The following is an 18,552-nucleotide window of genomic DNA, read 5'->3' as shown; positions in this document are numbered from 1 at the left end:
ACAGCCTAGTGGTGTTGCTAAGGAGAGAGACTCCGTGATTGGTTAGTAGTAGCACACCCATCAACAGCAACACTGTTAATTATGAGAACATTCCAGTAGTGCATCATCGATAATTAAGATACTCACAGATTAAAGTAAAGCCAGTCCAAAGCCCCAGTTGATCAACACTTGAGCCCATGCATTAGTCACTCAAAAACAGTCCAAACTAGACAAACCAAAGAGCCCCAGCCAAGTTTTTAGCCAAAGGTGTCCATGCAAGGGACAACATAAATGGGTCTAATTATCCATCTAATCCTTAATGGGTAAAAGACACCAAGCAATCAATCCGGCCAAAAAGTATATTTGAAATCAGTTTCAAATACCTAACTACTCAAACTGGATGGAAACATCATGCATGACAATAAACCTTTCGGTCTTAATCTTTTAGCTACTCTACTTTTAACTTCTATTTTGTCCAGGGCTGACTACAACCAACCTTCAGTAGGGGCAACTGGAGGGGCCACAGCTGGTTCTTCCATGGGATCAGCAAAGCTGGGAAAGAAGGGCTTAGCTGCAGGGTTAAGACCAGATCCTGGAGCTCCCAGAGGGCTGTGTGATGGAGGGGAAGAGGGGCTGATTCCTGGAGATTCCTGTGTAGGGAACTTCTTAGCCCCTGGGGAGGTAGGACTCTTTACAGAGGAGGAAGAAGATGAAGAACGAGACTTCTTAGATTGTTTCTGGGTCGATTTGGCATCTTTGTGTTCTTTGGTTTGGGATTCCTGAGCTGTAGTTTTGGGGGAGCGGAGAGGGGCTGGGCTTGGGGTGTCGAAGGCCAGGCCTAAGGGTAAAGGATGACCTGAGGTGCTCATGTCAGTGAAGTCAAATAACTCGCTTTTGCTGCTCATGTGGGAGTCGTTCAGGAGCCATGAAGCATCTGAGGGTGAAAGAGGTGGAGCTGAAGCTAACACCTCACCTTTCATGGAAAGGGCTGGGCTTGGCTGGGAGGCAGGACTAAAAGCTGAGGTGTCGCTTTCAGGCATGGTGACTTGCACACAAGACTCTTGGAAGGAACTGGAGTTGTCAAACATCCCGCTGTCAACCATGTCACCAACTGCCGCTTCATTTTCTGGAGTGAAAGATGGAGAAAAAGCCTGGCTGCTATTGCCCAGGCTAGCATTTTCGCTATCCATCAGGAGGTCAAATGGATCATCAGGGCGAGGAGTTGTGGGTAAGGAGCCAACTGTTCCAGTGTTGGTGGTGGAGGGCATTGTGAATGGAGCTGCTGTGGCTTTTAGCTCGCTGTTGAGGACCAGTGGGCTAATGGAAGCAGCTGTAGGGGAGAATAGGTCCTGGGACAGAGCGGAAGGTAGTAGGCCTTCTTCTGGGTAGACCTCCTTTTTCCCCTGGCTGGTGTCCATATCTTCAAAGGAGGCCTCCGGGTTTGCCTGAGCTGGACTCCCTAGATCCATTATCGCCTCCTCTGTTTTTTGAGAGGTCGCTGTGGATGAAGGGACAAATGGTTCTGGCACCACTCCCCACTCCTCAGGAATCTTCTTTCTGTTCTTCCCCCTCTTCCCCCGGCCTCCACTCTTCCCAAGCTGCTCCTCCCAGCCGCCCTCTCCTCTATCCCGCCTTGGGCCAATCCTTTGGTAGAACTCCTCTGCTGGGGGAGTGTTTTCTCCCTGTGCTTGCGCCTCAGGGTGGCCCTTGCTCTCGAGGTGTTCGTAAGAACCCTCATCTTTCTGTCGCCTTTTCTTCTTCTTCTTCTGTTTTCGGTCTGCTCCATCTCCCTCCCTTTCGTCGCCTCCAGCATAGGTGGTGCTCTCACGACTGGGCCAGCTTTCAGGTGGGTCATCGGGGGTGGTTGCGAGATGTCTGGCATGGCGATTTATCACATTGGAGACACTGGGGGTGAAAGGGAGGTCTGTCGGTAGGCAGCCAGCCTGGTCTGGCCAGCAGTCGCCTAAGGCACCTTGTTGTGGGTGAAGAGGGGAGAGTTTAAAATTGGGGGAGATGGATATGAGCATATGAATTGGTTCCCTTAGACTAACTCAAACAAAAAATAACTGAGAAACTTCAGAATATATGATAAAGTTTCTTAACATTCAAAGATTCTTATCATTCTTAATCTAAAAATAATTCAACAAAGATAATTATAACACTGAAAGAACAAAATATTTCCTGTGAAAGACTTTCAATGAGTTTAAAATTGTCGTAGTTATTATAGCTACTATTTTATTCACTGAAATGTTGGGAAGGCTGAGAAGATGAAAAAATGGATCAGACACAGAAGAGACACTTCTGGAGGGACTCAACCCAAGGCCAGGAGGGGTGTGTGTTACTCCCAGAAAGCAGAGCCTTAACCACTACACCCTTTGTGAATCTCTTTCATTAGTTACCTTTGAGCCAAAAAAGAAAAACTGTGTGTTTTGGTGATAATCCTAAAATAGTACCAAATAAAATAAGTTTTTAAATCCACCCCTAGCTGTGATAGTCTTAAAATTCTATCTGTGTCATTGCTGATGGAGTGAATGAAAGCTTGGAGAAATGAGAATCACACACATATCACACACACACATACACAAACATGCACTCAAATGCTGTGTCGAGTATTGAATTAAATGATATAGAGAAGTGGTACATTTGGGTGGCTGACTCATTGTAGCCTCGGGGTCTGGTATACATGAAGTGCACACTGAAAATATTGGACTGCAAAAAGAGCCCTGTTTGAAATCAAAACAGAGAGCAAGAGTGAGGTGTGTGAGTGTGTGTGCAGACACAAATATGGTCAGGTAGTAAATATAAAAATATAAGTAATATATAAAAGAAATATAAAAGTCTCCTACAGACACACAAAAACAAAGAGTGCTTAATGGGATCACAGAAAGGAGGTCAATTAAAGGCAGCCATGCTGTAACTAAAAGAGCTTCCTTCGGTCTTGGGACATTGTATAACACAGCTCAGGTCTGAAGGGCAACTATGATGAATGGCAGTAGTCAGATTGAATTCAGTCTTAATATAGAAGGTAAAGAAGAGAAGAGAGATGTGAGGTACATAAGAGTTAACAAGAGTAGAGGGGAAACTGCCCACCGAGACAGGGTTGGTTTTTACTTTGGCCCAGTTTGTTTCTAGTTTTCAGTTATATATATAAACACACACACACACACACACACATACAGAATAACAGCTAAAGTGGAGCAGCTGTCAGGCCCCATACAGTACCGCAGCTCTCTGGAGGGCCATACTTCATATTAACAGACCCATGACAGAGTTCTGCTCTCTATACTTTATGTGCAGTAATTGGGAGAGGCAGAAAAAGACAGTCTACTAAATGGATGAGAATGACTTAAATGTTGTGTTGCACAACCTCATTAAGCTGGGAGAGCATCACAGAACAGCCATCTCACTGTATGTGCATATACCATACCCACTCTACATTTTAAAACTTAGCACAATTACCAGCATGCAATGTGGCTAAAGTCCTTTTATTCTGTTTGTAAAATGCCATAAACAGCTCTTACAGATTTGAAAACACTGACCCAAAGGTCCGTCCAAATTGAAGGTGCTTAAAGGTGGTGCTTTGTCATCCACCATGCAAACAATGGTACTGCATTTCAAGTAACGGCCAGGCTATTATGTATTTCAACTTTAAAATGCTTCTGTGCAGCAAACATTTTAACTACCATATGTTTTGGAAACTATATATGAATGGCACATATATGCCAGCTGGTGGTATTGATACTTTAATACTTCAAACATATCTTCATGTGCTCTGAAACTTATATTTAAAATGGGCTCAGAACTGCCTTAGTTTGAGTGATGATATTACACCATAATGGTGAAGTAACATGCTATTGCGTAACGGCTGTTAGTTGGTAGTAGACATTGAGATAATAAGGACCATAGCGGTCACTAGTATCCTCCCGAAACTAAACTAAACAGTGTAGTTTGTGTACAGGTGCTGGTGTACGCATGCTCATGGATGCTCAAGGACAGCTCCTGGCATTTGTCAAGCCATTCTGCTCGCTCCCAATCTACTGACTCCACTTACAGCAATAGAGTAATGACAGGCTGAAGTACCCTCTCTTTATTATATCATATCCCGTTCTGCCATATCTTTTTTCCTTTGTACAGTCTAGCATGTCGCTTCAGGTCCTGCATCTCCTATTTATTTATTTATTTTTTTCCACCTGCATTCCTCTTCCAGTATAATTCGGGGGTCAGATGTGTATTGTTTGAGCACTGTAATTTTTCCCCTTTTTAGCATTTGATATTTGTAATGTAAAATTCTGGTATGTTTTGATTGTTTACAGTATGATCAGTTAAAGATTCTGGATGTCTTGTCTGGTCTGCAAGCTGATTGGTTGGTTCAACTTTTGGTTAAATGTCACTGGTTGTTGTAGCTATTCTCAGTAGTTTAATTATAGGAGATTCAGATAATTTATGGGCTGGAAATTACAATATACTCTAACTAAATTTAGGTCATTGAGGGATTCCTAATGTTGGTAATTGAATAATCTGGTAAATGTGTTTTGTATTTCTGCTCACTGGGGTATCATTGAGACAGAGTCCCCTCAGGTTTTCAAATGTCTGCATCTTGTAATAGGGAAAGGGGGGGTTTGGTGGTTGCCGCATTGTTGAGTCACTGTGTTACACACACACACACACACACACACAAACACACAAACACAGTCTTGCGATCAATTTCAGGGTGGCAATGAGGGGTTAACAGACAACAGCCATCTCCGTTTTCTATGTCTTCGTCTCCTGTTGTGAATTGATTACAAAGTTTGTGAATAAATCATCTGTCTGCTGCGGAGTGAGTGAAACTGTGGCAATGACAGTTGCAGTCAAACTGAAGAACTGTTCAGTCGTAATGATTCAAACATTCCTGTTGTTGCTCTTGCTATGGAAGTTAATATTTTTAGTAAGGGGAATTAAAACAAAAAAAAAAGATTCCAGTTTCTGTAAGATTACCGAAGAACAACACCAGTGCTGTAGACGACCTTGCTTCTCACGCCTGTTAGACAATTCCCCAGTGATCGGACGCTCACATCCTGTGTTGCATCAGGGTTTTACATTACCGTAAATCCTCAAATAGTGGCCTGGGATTTTATTTACCTCAATACCAGAAAGAATCAGGCCTTTCTTTAGAACAGGCTCGCATTAGAGACAAAGCTTTATTCATAAATTCCCCTGTTCCCCTGTTAATACAGAAAATACTGTTTTCATTCAGAATCATTCTACTGTGCTAAAAGTTACTGTCAGTGAAACTCAACACATCCTGTACAAATATTTCAAATTAAAAGTATCTCTTAATGCCCATATTCCCTTCATTTAATGACGTTTAATGTGAAAAATCTGCAGGAAGTGTTGAGTTTTACTGACTGTAGTTTGGCAGCAATCGAAAGGAACAGCACGTTGGAAGTGAATGGAAATCATCGGTGAATAAAAAAAGTATTTGTATTTGTATGTATTGATGTATTGATGGAAGTAGTGCTGTGGAAATACAACTGTTATTTGAGACTTATTTGAATATTGGCTTTTATTTGAGAATTTACGTTACATCACCTCAGATTGTTTCTGCAGGAAGAAGACATATAGAAACAGCAGGACATGATCATCAGTCCAGTTGGTTACAGTTTGCTTTGTTTCATTTTATTGTCGGTTTTCTACTCCTGTATTCCTGCTAGCTATTAGATGACAACATCCATCACTTTACAGTCCAAGTCTTGGGGAGCAGGTGCTGTAGTTTTAGTCATCTCTTCAAACTGCATGGTTATTTTGTTGCCAAGCAAACGCTAATGGCTGTGTATTCATCATAAAAAGTGGTAACCACTCTGATATTTTCCCCCTGCTCTTGTTTAGCACAGTGACACGGGGGTTCAGCCACCTGCTGTGTAGCAGTGCAACATGGGGGCTCAGCTGCTGTGATGCTTTGTGCATGGATTCCCTGGCCACATGGGATGTTAGCATGGCTCCACTAGCGGACACAAGCCGCAGCATGGTGACGACTACAACTCCATGCTCTCTAGGATCAGATGTGCATTGAACTGGAGAGAAACCCTATGGGGGGGGGAGGTCAGGGGGTCCAGCAGGGGGAGGAGCTGGTCAAGAGAGAGTGGACAGTGAGAGACACAGACAGCTTCTCTCTGTAGGATAAATACACACACAGGACCACACACACAAACGCATACAGTCATGACTAGAAGCCATGGCATGATGGCACACCCTATACATGTCAGCATCAGATGTGCGTTGACCTTGAGCTGGATGACTAAATCACATTGGAGCTGTGTATGTGTATGTGTGTGTGTGTGTGTATGTGTATGTGTGTGTGTGGAGGAAGCTATAGAAAAGCTTCCTCCACAGCTGATTTCTATACTGCACCCCTCTGTGAAACACATCAGGGCATGCAACACAGTCACATATGTATATGATACATTATATTATACAGTAAACATTTTTGAATTATTCCTGCTGTGAGAATGCAGGGGGGGATCAAAATAATGTATATCTGGACCCGTTATGTGGGGAGAAAATAAGGATCGTTGCATCCTTAGACATGCAGTAGCTACTTCAGAGTTGAAGCTTAGGTTATATATCAGAAATTATGTATTTGACTGTCGATTGGACCGGCTGGGAAAGTCTAGGAACAGAAAGGGTAATATTCTCTCTCTTTATCTCTGCCCAGATGCCAATGAGCAAGAGCCCATAAAGCTGGGCTCAGACTACAGGAGTTTTGGCTTGATTTATCTGGTCTGGGACCTTGGTCAGTAGTGATGTTTTGGCCTGGATTATCTGGTAATGTGAGGGGTTTACAGATCTAATCTTAAACCTCCACAACTGCTCTCAGACTCATCGGGGCTGCCCTGATAATTTCAAACATGTCTGAAATTTAGGAGTTAAAATCTGGATGATTATGTCACTACTTTCTGAGCGGGACCACAATAGCCAATGAGAGAGACAAGTCTGCGAGGAGACGGAAGTGCTACGAGCTAACGTTAGTCCTGGAGCAGCTGATGGTGTTGCCAAGCAACGGTAAACATTCTAGCCCTTGAGGCTAACGTTAGCTAGCATACTACTGTTGACAGATATTAGAAGCGACAGTTAAAATGTCACCTCTTGCTGACTGTGTCTCCCCAATCATTTTCTCATCCAGACTCATTTAGCCTTCTGCTTTTGTTTTGTCTCAGTATAAAGCATTACTAAAACAAGTTGTTGAATCATGTCAGCTTCCATTTTGATTACATCTGCTTCCCCATGAGATCCCATGAGGTGGTGCATTGCTCCTTCTGGCATGATAATCTTACTAATATCCTTTAGTGTGTGATGTGCCATTATTTTTAAATCTTGTAGCGTGTGTATATTTGAGATTAGAGAGAAGAACATCTGCAAAGTTTCTCCTCATGTGCGTGATGCAACCCCATTTCAAAATCGGTTAGGATTTTAAAACTCCTGTAGTCTGAGCCCGGCTTAAGCTCCGTTTGCTCCAATGAATCGGCTACATCTCCAGCCGCAGTAGACTGTGGAAGTAAATATGTATGAAATAGAGCGTTGTAGAGGAAGAGGAGGTAATGCTGCTGAAGTTTTCTCTTAACTAGATACACATTTGTGTGGCAGGGGGAGTTCATCTCTATGTGTCGTTACCTTCTGACAGATCCAGAGGGCTGCGAGGAGTCTGGGGTTCAGGCAGCATGGGGCTGTGCTCTTTAGGAGCGTCTGATGCCGCTGGGGGAGTGGGCTGCTGGGGTTCAGCTATACTTGAAGGTCTCTCTGCTGAGAGGGGGGCTGCACCCACCTCCACATTCAACCCCAATCCTGAAGGCTGGGAGAAACCTGAGAAACAAACAAACACACAGGTTATATTGTGTGACCTATAAGATATGTTGCCATGACAACTTAAATATAAACTTATATTATGCAAAAGTTTGGTTTTGGCAATTTAGAAAGTATTAGGTTTAACAGAGAAAAAGCCCTCATTTGTCACACTCAAGCTAGACTTTAACTCAAGAAGTTTTGACGAGCAAAGGAGGGAATCACACATGAATAAAACTTTTGAAAATTAGATTTATTATTAAGGCAGAGAGAGGGACGTCACACCTCCATTAAGACATTGAGAGATTCATTGAGTGTTTGGTCAGATGTGACTAAAAGATTGAAAAGCTGCTCACTCCAACAACAGTCCTGCTATTTGGCTCAACAGCAGTTAACACCACTCTGAAAAGTCCCACCGTTTTCTTTAAATAACATGTAATTGATCGGGAGGAGGTTTAATTTATATATATATATATATATATAAGATGTATTTATCACTTTTCTTTAAACATTTTTTTAACATTTATTTTTTATGTTTTTCAGTTGATTTATACTTAAAGTTCAAGGAAATCCACTGTCCAAGTTTTTTTTAAAAAGTTCAATAAATGCATGATGTTTCCAAAGTCAATGACTAATCATGTTAAATAATAGTGATCTCAATATTGACCGAAATAACTGTGATTATGATTTTTGCCATAATCCAGCAGTCCTATTAACAGTTCACTGAAACTCTGTCCAAGCAGACCAGATTATCTCCTCTATCCACTGCACCTGCAGCTGAACCACATTAACGTTTTAAATTGGGATTTTGACTTCACAAAAAGAGCAATAAATGATATAAATTTGATCGCCTAGAAGAAATGAATTATAAAGACACATTGACAAAGCGAGGAAAGATTAAGAGCAGACGGGGGAGCAAAACCAAAAAGAGGAGAGAAAGCCAAAGAGGCTAAAGTGCCAGACGAAGAGACGCAGTAGCACGAATGACTCAGAAAAAAAAACACCCCCTACGATCTGAACACAGTCGTCCATTACACAGCTCCTGAAGAGCGCATGAATGAGTGAGATTAGTCAAGATTGTGTTTGTGCATGAGTGCGTAGTGTGTGAGCTAAATTGGTGGAAATTGGGCTAAAGAGTAATATTGTGTGCGTTTGCGGATGCACGTGTCAACTGTATATGTGTGTGTGTGTGTGTGTAACTGACTGTGTGTTCAAGCCGCGAGCAGTAATTCGGTGGCCCAGAGACGACAGGTCTCATTAAGGCAACAGTGAAAGCAGGGTATGTGGAGGTTGGCATGGTGAAAGGCAGAACTCAACCTCATAGCTCATACTGTGTGTGTGAGTGTGTCATTCTGCGAAAAAACCAGCAGATACCGAGCCAGTGACAACTACAGCTCTGCATGCAACTAACAAGCTCTGCCTCAACACAAGCCATTTATCAGAGAGGAATTTACTACAGACGACTTAAGAACGGTTGTCGGACATTTTATATGAGAAAGCGAACCCAATGAGCGCATGGATTAAGAAGTGGAAAGACTGTTTGCTGGAATGATCCTCAGTTATTGAGAGTTAAAGTATGTTTTAAAAAGAAAATGAAAAATGAGTAAGAATTGTATAAAGTATGTATGTATTAAGTGGAAACAGTATGACATATGAGACTGATAGCATACTGTAGAAATTGATGCAAAGTACTTGTGTGTGCGTACAGTAATTCATCTTTTATGATTGAAGAAAACAAGAAGTAAAGGTACTGCAGAATATTCTTACATATACTCTGTCTTTATTGGGGCTAAGAGCTCAACTTCTGACTGCAGCTACACTAAATATCTTGTTGCTAGCATAGCACGGTTGCTTTCCCTTCACGTTGCAAGCAGTTGACTGATAGCTACATGCTTGTGATTGGTCGAACAACATCCTCTGCTGCAAATATTTCCTCTTCAGAAGTGTTTTAGCTCTAAACTTGACCTGTTGCACTGAAAGCCAGCATCATGCATTCAAAAATGGTTAATATGTCTGTCAGTAATGTTATCCAGCTACTTGTTGTTGCAAAGAAAATATGACCAATTTGACCTACTGAAGCTGAAACAGTTAGGAAAAACCACAAACACAAGCCAGCAGCCTGAGATGTGTAAAGTGGAGCTAACGTTAATTAAACACTATGAACAGCTATGGATAAATGATGTATTAATGTGGATGGATGACTGCACTTTAAAGGTAGAGTCAGTCATTCTGGAGAAAGACTGTTGATATTTGAGCTAAACACCCAAATAAATACACCCCTCCCTTCGTGCTCCTTCAGAAGCTCCGCCCCCCAAATTCATGGATTCACATTGCCATGGCAACGACCAAAAGAGAAATATGGTGGAATCCAGAGCGATGTGTCAGCTGTAGAGTAACTTCTCCTATCACACTTTATCAAGAGCAGGAAAAAAAAAAAATCGTCTCATGTGAGCACAACAGTCCACTGGGCATCCGTTCAGCGTCTCTGTCCACAGAAGCAGGAAGAAAAATGTTTGTATTTATTTATTAATCAATTTGGTTAATAAGTTCAAAAAACATATACAGCGGGATATTTGTGTGATTTCAACAGCTAGCTGCTCTGATTACGCTTCACTAAACGGGACAGAAACAGACTCGGTGCACTAAAAAAACGCAGAGGGTCTCCATGAGACTGTCTCAGATTCAGCGTGAACTGATACATTTAACAAAATGGAAGCATATCTGTTCCGTGAGAAAACATTTTCTACGTGAACTGGCCACATCCTCTCTCTCTCCAGTTCGCCAGCCCTCCCCCATCACTGAATGGGTGCTGGAGACGGGAGACTGTCATGTCCTCACACAGACAGCTGATGACATCCCCCTGTCCTGTGCACGAGCACGCACGCCCCCTGCTGATTGGCCGGAGTAGTGTTGTGTGGCTCACTCGGAGCCACTTGGATTACATGCCCATTTACAGAGCAAGTGCTGTGTATGAACACTGGATTTTTTTCAGCGCACACACAGAACGAAATTCACTGAATTTGACAAAAAGTGTGTCGGATTAAAATCGCTGACTCTTGCCTTTAAGTTGGGTATTTTTGGTGTGTAGTTTAAATTTAAAATTAATATTTATAATATTCATTAATATTTAATTTAAATATTCTCTTAGATATACGCTAGTGAAATAGTTTCGCATATATGGTAGGCAATGTTAAAACTGCTCGTCTCTAGACAGACAACCAACAGTATTTGTTTACAAATGAGAAAAGACAGTTAAAAGAATAGTTAAGCATTTTGGGAAATATGCCTATTCACTTTCTTGGAAGCAATTATTATACTCATGACCACACAGCAAAGGCAAATAGGCATTACAGTCTGATGTGAGCAGGTAATCAGAGTCAGTTTCCTTGGCAAATCTCATGACAACAACACTAACTGTAATCAAAGTGACTGTATATACAAAAGATAGCGACAGCTGTACAAGAAATATACAATTTTAAAAAGTTATAAAATTTCAACCACACTATTTCTCACTGACTAAAAATAAAAATAATTAAATAAATATAATATGATTAAAACCATTATACATTTTCATTAGAGATTAAAACTAAAATTGCCAAAATGATCAATGGCTCCAATGCCTTGTTAATTGATGGTACAGTACAGTGATTAACCTGACCCTCCAGATCTTCACCCATGGTAATTCAACATAATATACATCAAATAGCCAGACACAGAAAGTGTTTCATCAGGAAGCACCATGATTTAATCCCTGCTGGTCTCGGTTGCTGTGATGGCACTTGCTGATGCAAGCTTACACTTTCACCTTCCGAAGGCTAGGGCTCACTTAGTTTCAGTTGAAACAAATAATGGCTAGAAAGATGTATTTTGAAGTTGGTGAAGCCGAATATTGATCATCTTTGTGAAGATGATAAATGCATGACTTTTGTAATCGAAAACTGATGATTCATCAGTTATACTACAATTACCATAGTAAGAGCAGTAACACTAAAACTGCGTTGCTGTGTGGCAGTTTGAGGAAAATATTGGAAACATACCTGAAAAAGCTCCCATTAGGCCAGAATCCATCATTTGGGCTGAGCTGGTCTGGGAGCCCAGAGAATCTGAATAACCTGCCATGGAGGCTGGCGGTAGGGAGCGAAAGAACAACAGGAGCCCAGGGACAGAGGAAAAGAGATGGACAGGACGGTCAGCGAGAATGAAGGATAGAAGAGAAAATATAACAGGGAATGAAAGAGAGAGAGGAAAAGATGGATGAAGTTGTCAGGCGGAAAATGGAAGGACTCGAAAGAGAGAAAAAGATGGAGTAGGAGGTGGCAGTTGGAGGGCATTAACAATTTAGAATGGGCAAGGCAGAGGTAGACAGCAAGGAGGAAAAAAACAAGAAGAGGGAAGGCATTAATATAAAACACTGATTTAAAACAAACAAGATCTGGTTTTGCCTCCAGAATATAATGTATATAACTGCCCATCACAGCTTTAACATTTAAATATAGCAACCATTACATTTTGCATTTCATACAGTTAAGAAGTTGTACAATAACAGGTTTATACAGTATATTTGGCCATAAACACTATATATATGTCTGCATGAAGTTGTATGTCTAAAGTTGTATCTTGAGAGAGCAACTGGCCAATAAAATGTATTCTGATAAGACGCTAAATTATTTTAATCTCCAGACCCTTGACGTCATTGTCTTGCAAGTCATAGATAAGTCTTCGCTATAAAGTTGAAAGTCAAAACCAGCAGGTCTAAAGTCAAGTCCAAGTCCTAAACTTTGTGTTTCAAATCCTAAACCAGTTATTATTTGTCTGTCTGCTTGAGTGCACTGCCAAAACACCTGCTCCTGCAACATGATTGACTGCTTTCGGATTGATTCAAAGTATATCTGTAGTCAGGGAAATTAAATTGTCCACACCTGATAATAACAAGTAAGTCATGGTAAGGTTCTCTGAAACATGTAAAACCCAACTAAATAAAGTACCTCAATATTAACCAGTCGCCCTGAGTGCGTATATTATAAATCTGCTGACTCATCTAGATTCTAGGTCATAAAATTGCCCATTACCATGATAGCTTAATATAAAGGCAAACCAAAAAACTATTGCTGCATCAGCATAGAGGAAATCGTTTCTTAAAAATATTTTCAAATTATTTCATTTCACTTGCAAGCGTCTCCTTACACCAACACTGCGCATCTTCATACCTGATAAGAAGTCTGTAGCCAAGGCCTGCTGCTGGTCCAGTGAGTGTGTCCGCACCTCTCCCTGTGGCTCTGGGCGCAACACTGATGTCGGTCCCCCTGCGGTCAGCTTACAACCTGCAGGTGACAACATTGATCATCAAACATCAGTTCCTCCTCCTCGCTGATGACGCCTTACTGTACAACTGTAATTTAGTGACACCAGGCTACTGCAATCACACTCCACCAAACACAAATACACACACACAGTGCTCACACACAGGCATTTACAAAACATAACCACTTAGATATAGTGGACTATATCCCACATAAAATTCTCACATGAACCCGCACGAACACACACGTGCACCCGCACTCTCACCTGCCAAATTTCCTCCTAAAAGCAGATATCCCAGTCCCATACAACTCAACATTCAGTGGTGTTTGCTATGTGCTGCTCAGTGCCTCTGTCTCTGTCTGTCTCCACTGCAGCCTCAGCTGGCTCTGAGCTACTAACACTGTGAACCCCACACACACACACATACACACACAGCCACACAAAGAGAGACACACACAGACACACACGCACACACACGCAAGAATGCGATCACAGTCGGGGAGTCTGGGTTTGGTGTGACGTTTCACTGTCTGTCTGGTTCAGGTCGCAGGCCCCGGCAGCTAGCGCCTCCCCTCGCCTGCCTGACATGCCACAGCCAACTCCCTCCCTCTCTACTCCTGTAGTCACCCTTCAACTCTCGTCCCAGTCTCCGAGCAGAGGTCCTGACTGGCCCGCAGAGGCCAGACTCCAGACTGCCTGATTTCATGTGGCTATTTGTGTGTGCTTATATCGGAGGGGATTGACGGAAGGAAAGATGGAGTCGGGAGAGGAGGTAGGAAGAAAGACGGTTGGCAAAGACAGGCGATCAGGGAGGAAGACGAAGCAGGGGTGGAGGAGGGACGTCTGACTGAGAGTTATGGAAGGACAGTGAGGAATGAGAGAAAAGCAGGAAAGAGGATTTACAGACTGAGTAATGAAAACAACATGAAGGGGAGAAGAGAAAGGAATGGAAGAAAAGAGGGAAAATGGACACACACAGGAAGGAAATGAGGCAGAGGAGTAACGAAGGGAGGGAAGGAGAAGAGAGGAGAAGAGGGACGCACCAATGGCAACCCTCTCCCAGCAGCGTCCACAGAGGGTGACAGTGAGGCGAACAGACAGGACGCCACCCAAAGTCACAAACGCTTCCATATATCAGACACACAAACAGGGGCCATGGTAGGGTGCGCATTGTCTGTCTCGACAAGACGCAGAAAACTCCGTCGGCAGGGTCACAGATTGATTCAAAAACACTAGTGCAGCAACGCTTGTCCTCCTGGTCTCACATTTGTGTCTGTCTGCCATTTGTGTCTGTCTTTGCATATCTTTCTGGAAACTCTCAATGCAAATGTGGAGAAATAAGAAGAGACGTGAAAGGTAACTGTAGACTAAGGTAGCCAACACAAGTGCACCTCCATGCACTGAGCGTCTTCTGCTTGTCTTTGTTAAATCAGTGAAGCAAAAGCGTTGCAGGAAAACAGGCAGCTGTTTCCCCCCGCTGAGCTGTGCTGCTGTCCAAGGTGCTGAAATCAGACTAAGCAGCTTTGAAAGGGCAGTCAGGGGCACTGGTATGAAAACCTCTAATATGTCTATCCTTTTTGCATTTTTACCCCTTACTGAACCACGGAGGTTGACTGAGATCAACATCTTTATTTAAAACTGTGGCCAAAAGGATCTTTTTGCATCAGGGGGAGGGAGGTTACACAAATAACCTGAAAGCCGGGAGCTGTTTCACTCAAAGAAAACATCTCTCAGGCAAAATTAGCAGCCCTATTAGCAGACTGAGTTGAAACAACTGGTCAGAGTAGATGCCTTTTACAGTGGTGCTTTAAATTCAGTTTATTACAACTTGGTTCTTTTTGTGCTGGAAGGATATATATAAAATATATGTTAACTGTTGGCCATCAAGGTCATGTCATCTGTAAAATTTATAGTATTTGTTTTAGTTAGTTTAGTTTTATTTTTAGTATTTGGGGGATACATGACATCCAAGTTTACATTCAAGATATTACAAATGTTGCCAAATGGTTTTTAAATGTTTTTTGTTGAAATACCTTCAAATTCTGTTTTAAATATGTTTTTAAGCAAAAATTATATTTATGACATTTGGCATCTCCATCACAATTATATATCTGGTGTTGTAGAGAAATAATATTTTGACCGTAATATTGGGGAAATGTGGAATTTGGTGGTTAGTCAAGTTTTTTTTTTGGCAGGTGGGTGGTGCTGGAGGACTTTGGACTCAAGAACAAGACCATTTCTAAAATCCTGGCAACAGTCCTGCCTGACCAGTCGTGTTTCTTGCCCCACTGGACTTCACTGTTGTGCCATTGCTTTGTTTGCAGATCTCAGCAATTTGTACTTGCAAGTACAATGTTATAATTATGAGGAATGATGACCAAAAATAGACCCAAGTTGTTGTAAACCAGAATTATCCTTTAAATGAAGAAAGTTTTGGAACTTGAAATTACTACTTGCATCACAGTGGACATAAAAGTAGGCTGCTGTAAAACATTGGCATTTGTGAAATTTGGAGATTAAATGGTTTTGGCTCAGTAAATGCTTAATGCTTAAAGCGCACTTCAAATTCAAGCACATTTTTTGAGGGTTCAGTTAAGTCTACAAGGGAAAATTTCATGCTAGAGTTATCTGCTAAACACTGCACTGTGCTTAATGTACCAGTGGTGAACTGCTCAGCTTGAAAGAGGGAGGAAGATCAACTGTGACGCACCCAATGTGAGCGAATGTGTGTGTGTTTTTGGGACATGTCCAATGAATTGTTCGTAGTAGGTGAGTCAGTACCCAACAGGAGGCTCATTACGATGTCATCAGTCATGACCTTTAACAACTGTCTTCTTACGGACTAGAAATCTAATCACTGTTTGGCATCTGTAACAATACTTTGACAGAACATTTTCACAGTATGCACATATAACCAGACCATACTCCAGTAATGTACAGTTTATATACTGTAACTGTGGAGAGGAGCAAGGCGATAAATATTTTGTCATTCTCTGTAGCTATTGTTACTAGTACGCATCTCCTAAAATTGTGTGCTCAAGTATTTGTGTTATACTGCAGGAAAATGGATGTCACTAGTTGCTGATGTTATTTGATGTCTTTATACTGTTTTATCATCAAGAACATGCACATGGATTACCCATCTTGAGATCAAGGTCAGATTCATGTAGGTAACATGGATCCCTCATTAGCAATGGGTCAACTCAGGACAAATGATTTACTTGCCCAACAATGTGACATATTGCCTTACACCTGTCTCCTTCTATGTCTAACAGGTTACCATTGCAGGTCATCAGGCTTGGCGTAAAACAGTAGGACATCTGTCATCCCCATGTGAGCGGGTTTGAATGCAGGGTCTTTGGTGTGAAAGGGTAGTGACGTGTTATCAACTCTACTTTTTGTGTGCTACATTAGGTTTGGGGGCGAGTGGCACTCTTCCATCCTCTTCGGATGTTATCAGTCCATTAAATGGAAATGGATCTGTGATTATTAAACTCAGCATTAGCTAGCAAAGTGTTATACTACAGTGATTACAGTATGTGGTTAATTTTGATGGGGGTCTCTGGTTGTGTTTTCAACGGACTGTATGTGACTTGTTAAATCACACCAGCATAGTGCAAAGATAATCTCAGACTAAAATGAATATGTTTGATTCTCTTTCATAAAAAATGACCTTTAAACAATAAATTCATATATCATGCTAGCTTTTAAAGCTTTTAATTTGTCTTTTACAAAAAAGATTTGTGTGTCAAACTAATACTTGCTGAAATAGAAAACAAGGAATTGACCTCAGTTTCTAATAGTCAGCATCATAAATGTGTGAGTTCCTCCACAAAGAGTAAAATATCTGATCCTGTGTTTTACTGTTTCGCCAAGTTATGTAAGAGCTGCTGCTGCTGCTGCTGCTGCTCCTGCTGGGGGATGCTGACCTCAGTATGAGGACAGAGTATGGCCAGACAGACTGGAGCAGCTATCAGTTTGACGGATGAACTTAATCATCTCAGAGGCATCTAAGGACACACACGCACACACACTACTCTCCAGTAGCTGCTTTAATGTGGAGAAACAAATGAGCATGCACCCGCATACACACACACACACACTCAGTACACACTCGTGTGCACACAAACAGCCAGAAAGTCAGACCCCTCGCTCGGTGGACACTTGGATGACCTGACAGAATACAATGGATAAATATAGCCTAGAAAGAATACACATATGCACACACACTAGTCTTGCCTAATCCCATTATGCATACATAAGTTGCAGAAGTGGATTCCTGTAGGCAGCAGATTAAGAATCAGCTAAGGAGGTGGTGCACGGGTTAGTGGAGGAATTTTGCCAATCAAACTTTGTTATGATATCAACCCCACCATCTGAAATATCACATTTAGGGCACAGTTTCACACTTTCACCAGCTGATCTCACCAGGATGCTATACATGACAACCCTGGCAATAAAATAATCTACCTCACCTTGTTATCATGTTTTTAACACCAGATAGTGGGTTTTTAAGACCTCTGCTGAGGTTGGAGCTATATTGAGCTAGTCTAGAGGTCAACAAACTCCACGTACTAATATAAATGGTTAAGATGCTGTGGTACACTAACACGGAATCCTCACAGAAAGTGTTTCAGCCATGTTTTTTAGTCGTCCATCTCATACACCTCTGACAGAACCAAGACGCTTCTATTTTAACCAATACAGCTGTCTACACAGGCTGCATATTAGCTTATGTTTCACTCGTGCTTTCAGCACATAAGTGAAACGTACTTCAAGTATTCAAGCACTACAATTATTGCGTATTTGGCTTGCAGCGCTGTCAAAACACAGATGACCTACACTCAGTACTATGCCTGAACGCATCCTGTGTAGACACACATGGAGCACTGATGCTGCTGCTGCTCCTCCTCTGCTAACGTGCTGCTTACACTCTTGTGTAGACACAGTGTAACAAATGTGAAAAAGCAGAAATGAGTAAGGACAGTGTGTGCTGTCTATACACGCCCACAAAGTCCTGACAAGAGGTCCAATCAGACAAAATAAGTGAAAACAGCATTGGGTGTAATAGTGATGTGTAGAGCATTTAATCACACTTGTGTTCTTTTCACATGTAATGAATCAGGTTTATTTATTCTAATTTCAGCCCTGCAGCAGATGTGTTTACTGTGACCTGGTGACTGAACCACTGCAAGCTCAACAAATGTGTGGTGCCACAAAGTCTGCGGAAGACTTTTTAACTAAGTTGATATAGATCTGGGGGATTCTTTTGTTGTCTGTTTCCTTTTTTTAGGGGGGGTGGGGTGGGAACAGTCACTTAAAAAAAGAAAACAAACTACTAATTCAAACTAACACATCACCTATCCTAAAACACACTGTGACTATGGTCACACCAGATTTCATCATTAATTTCTATGAGCAACAGGCCACATCGTATCTGAGTTTGAACTTTGA

General features: G+C 41.8%; 1 protein-coding gene across 6 annotated transcripts in view; it reads right to left on the bottom strand.

Annotated features, from left to right (window-relative positions):
• The window catches only part of LOC122972692 (microtubule-associated protein 4), a 121,827-nt gene that overhangs the window by 50,741 nt on the left and 52,534 nt on the right, over nucleotides 1-18,552 (bottom strand). For all 6 annotated transcript variants that reach the window (XM_044339943.1, XM_044339944.1, XM_044339947.1 and 3 more), the window contains 4 exons: nucleotides 13,005-13,118; nucleotides 11,835-11,921; nucleotides 7,630-7,818; nucleotides 476-1,951 (listed from right to left, as the gene is read on the bottom strand). In XM_044339943.1, the coding sequence (XP_044195878.1) occupies nucleotides 476-1,951; nucleotides 7,630-7,818; nucleotides 11,835-11,921; nucleotides 13,005-13,118 (1,866 nt within the window). The remainder of the gene's footprint in view (nucleotides 1-475; nucleotides 1,952-7,629; nucleotides 7,819-11,834; nucleotides 11,922-13,004; nucleotides 13,119-18,552) is intronic.

The sequence above is a fragment of the Thunnus albacares genome, chromosome 21, assembly GCF_914725855.1.
Source record: "Thunnus albacares chromosome 21, fThuAlb1.1, whole genome shotgun sequence".
Lineage (NCBI taxonomy): Eukaryota > Metazoa > Chordata > Actinopteri > Scombriformes > Scombridae > Thunnus > Thunnus albacares.
Note: the sequence above shows the minus strand (reverse complement) of the source record. Positions and strands in the feature narration are given on the sequence as shown.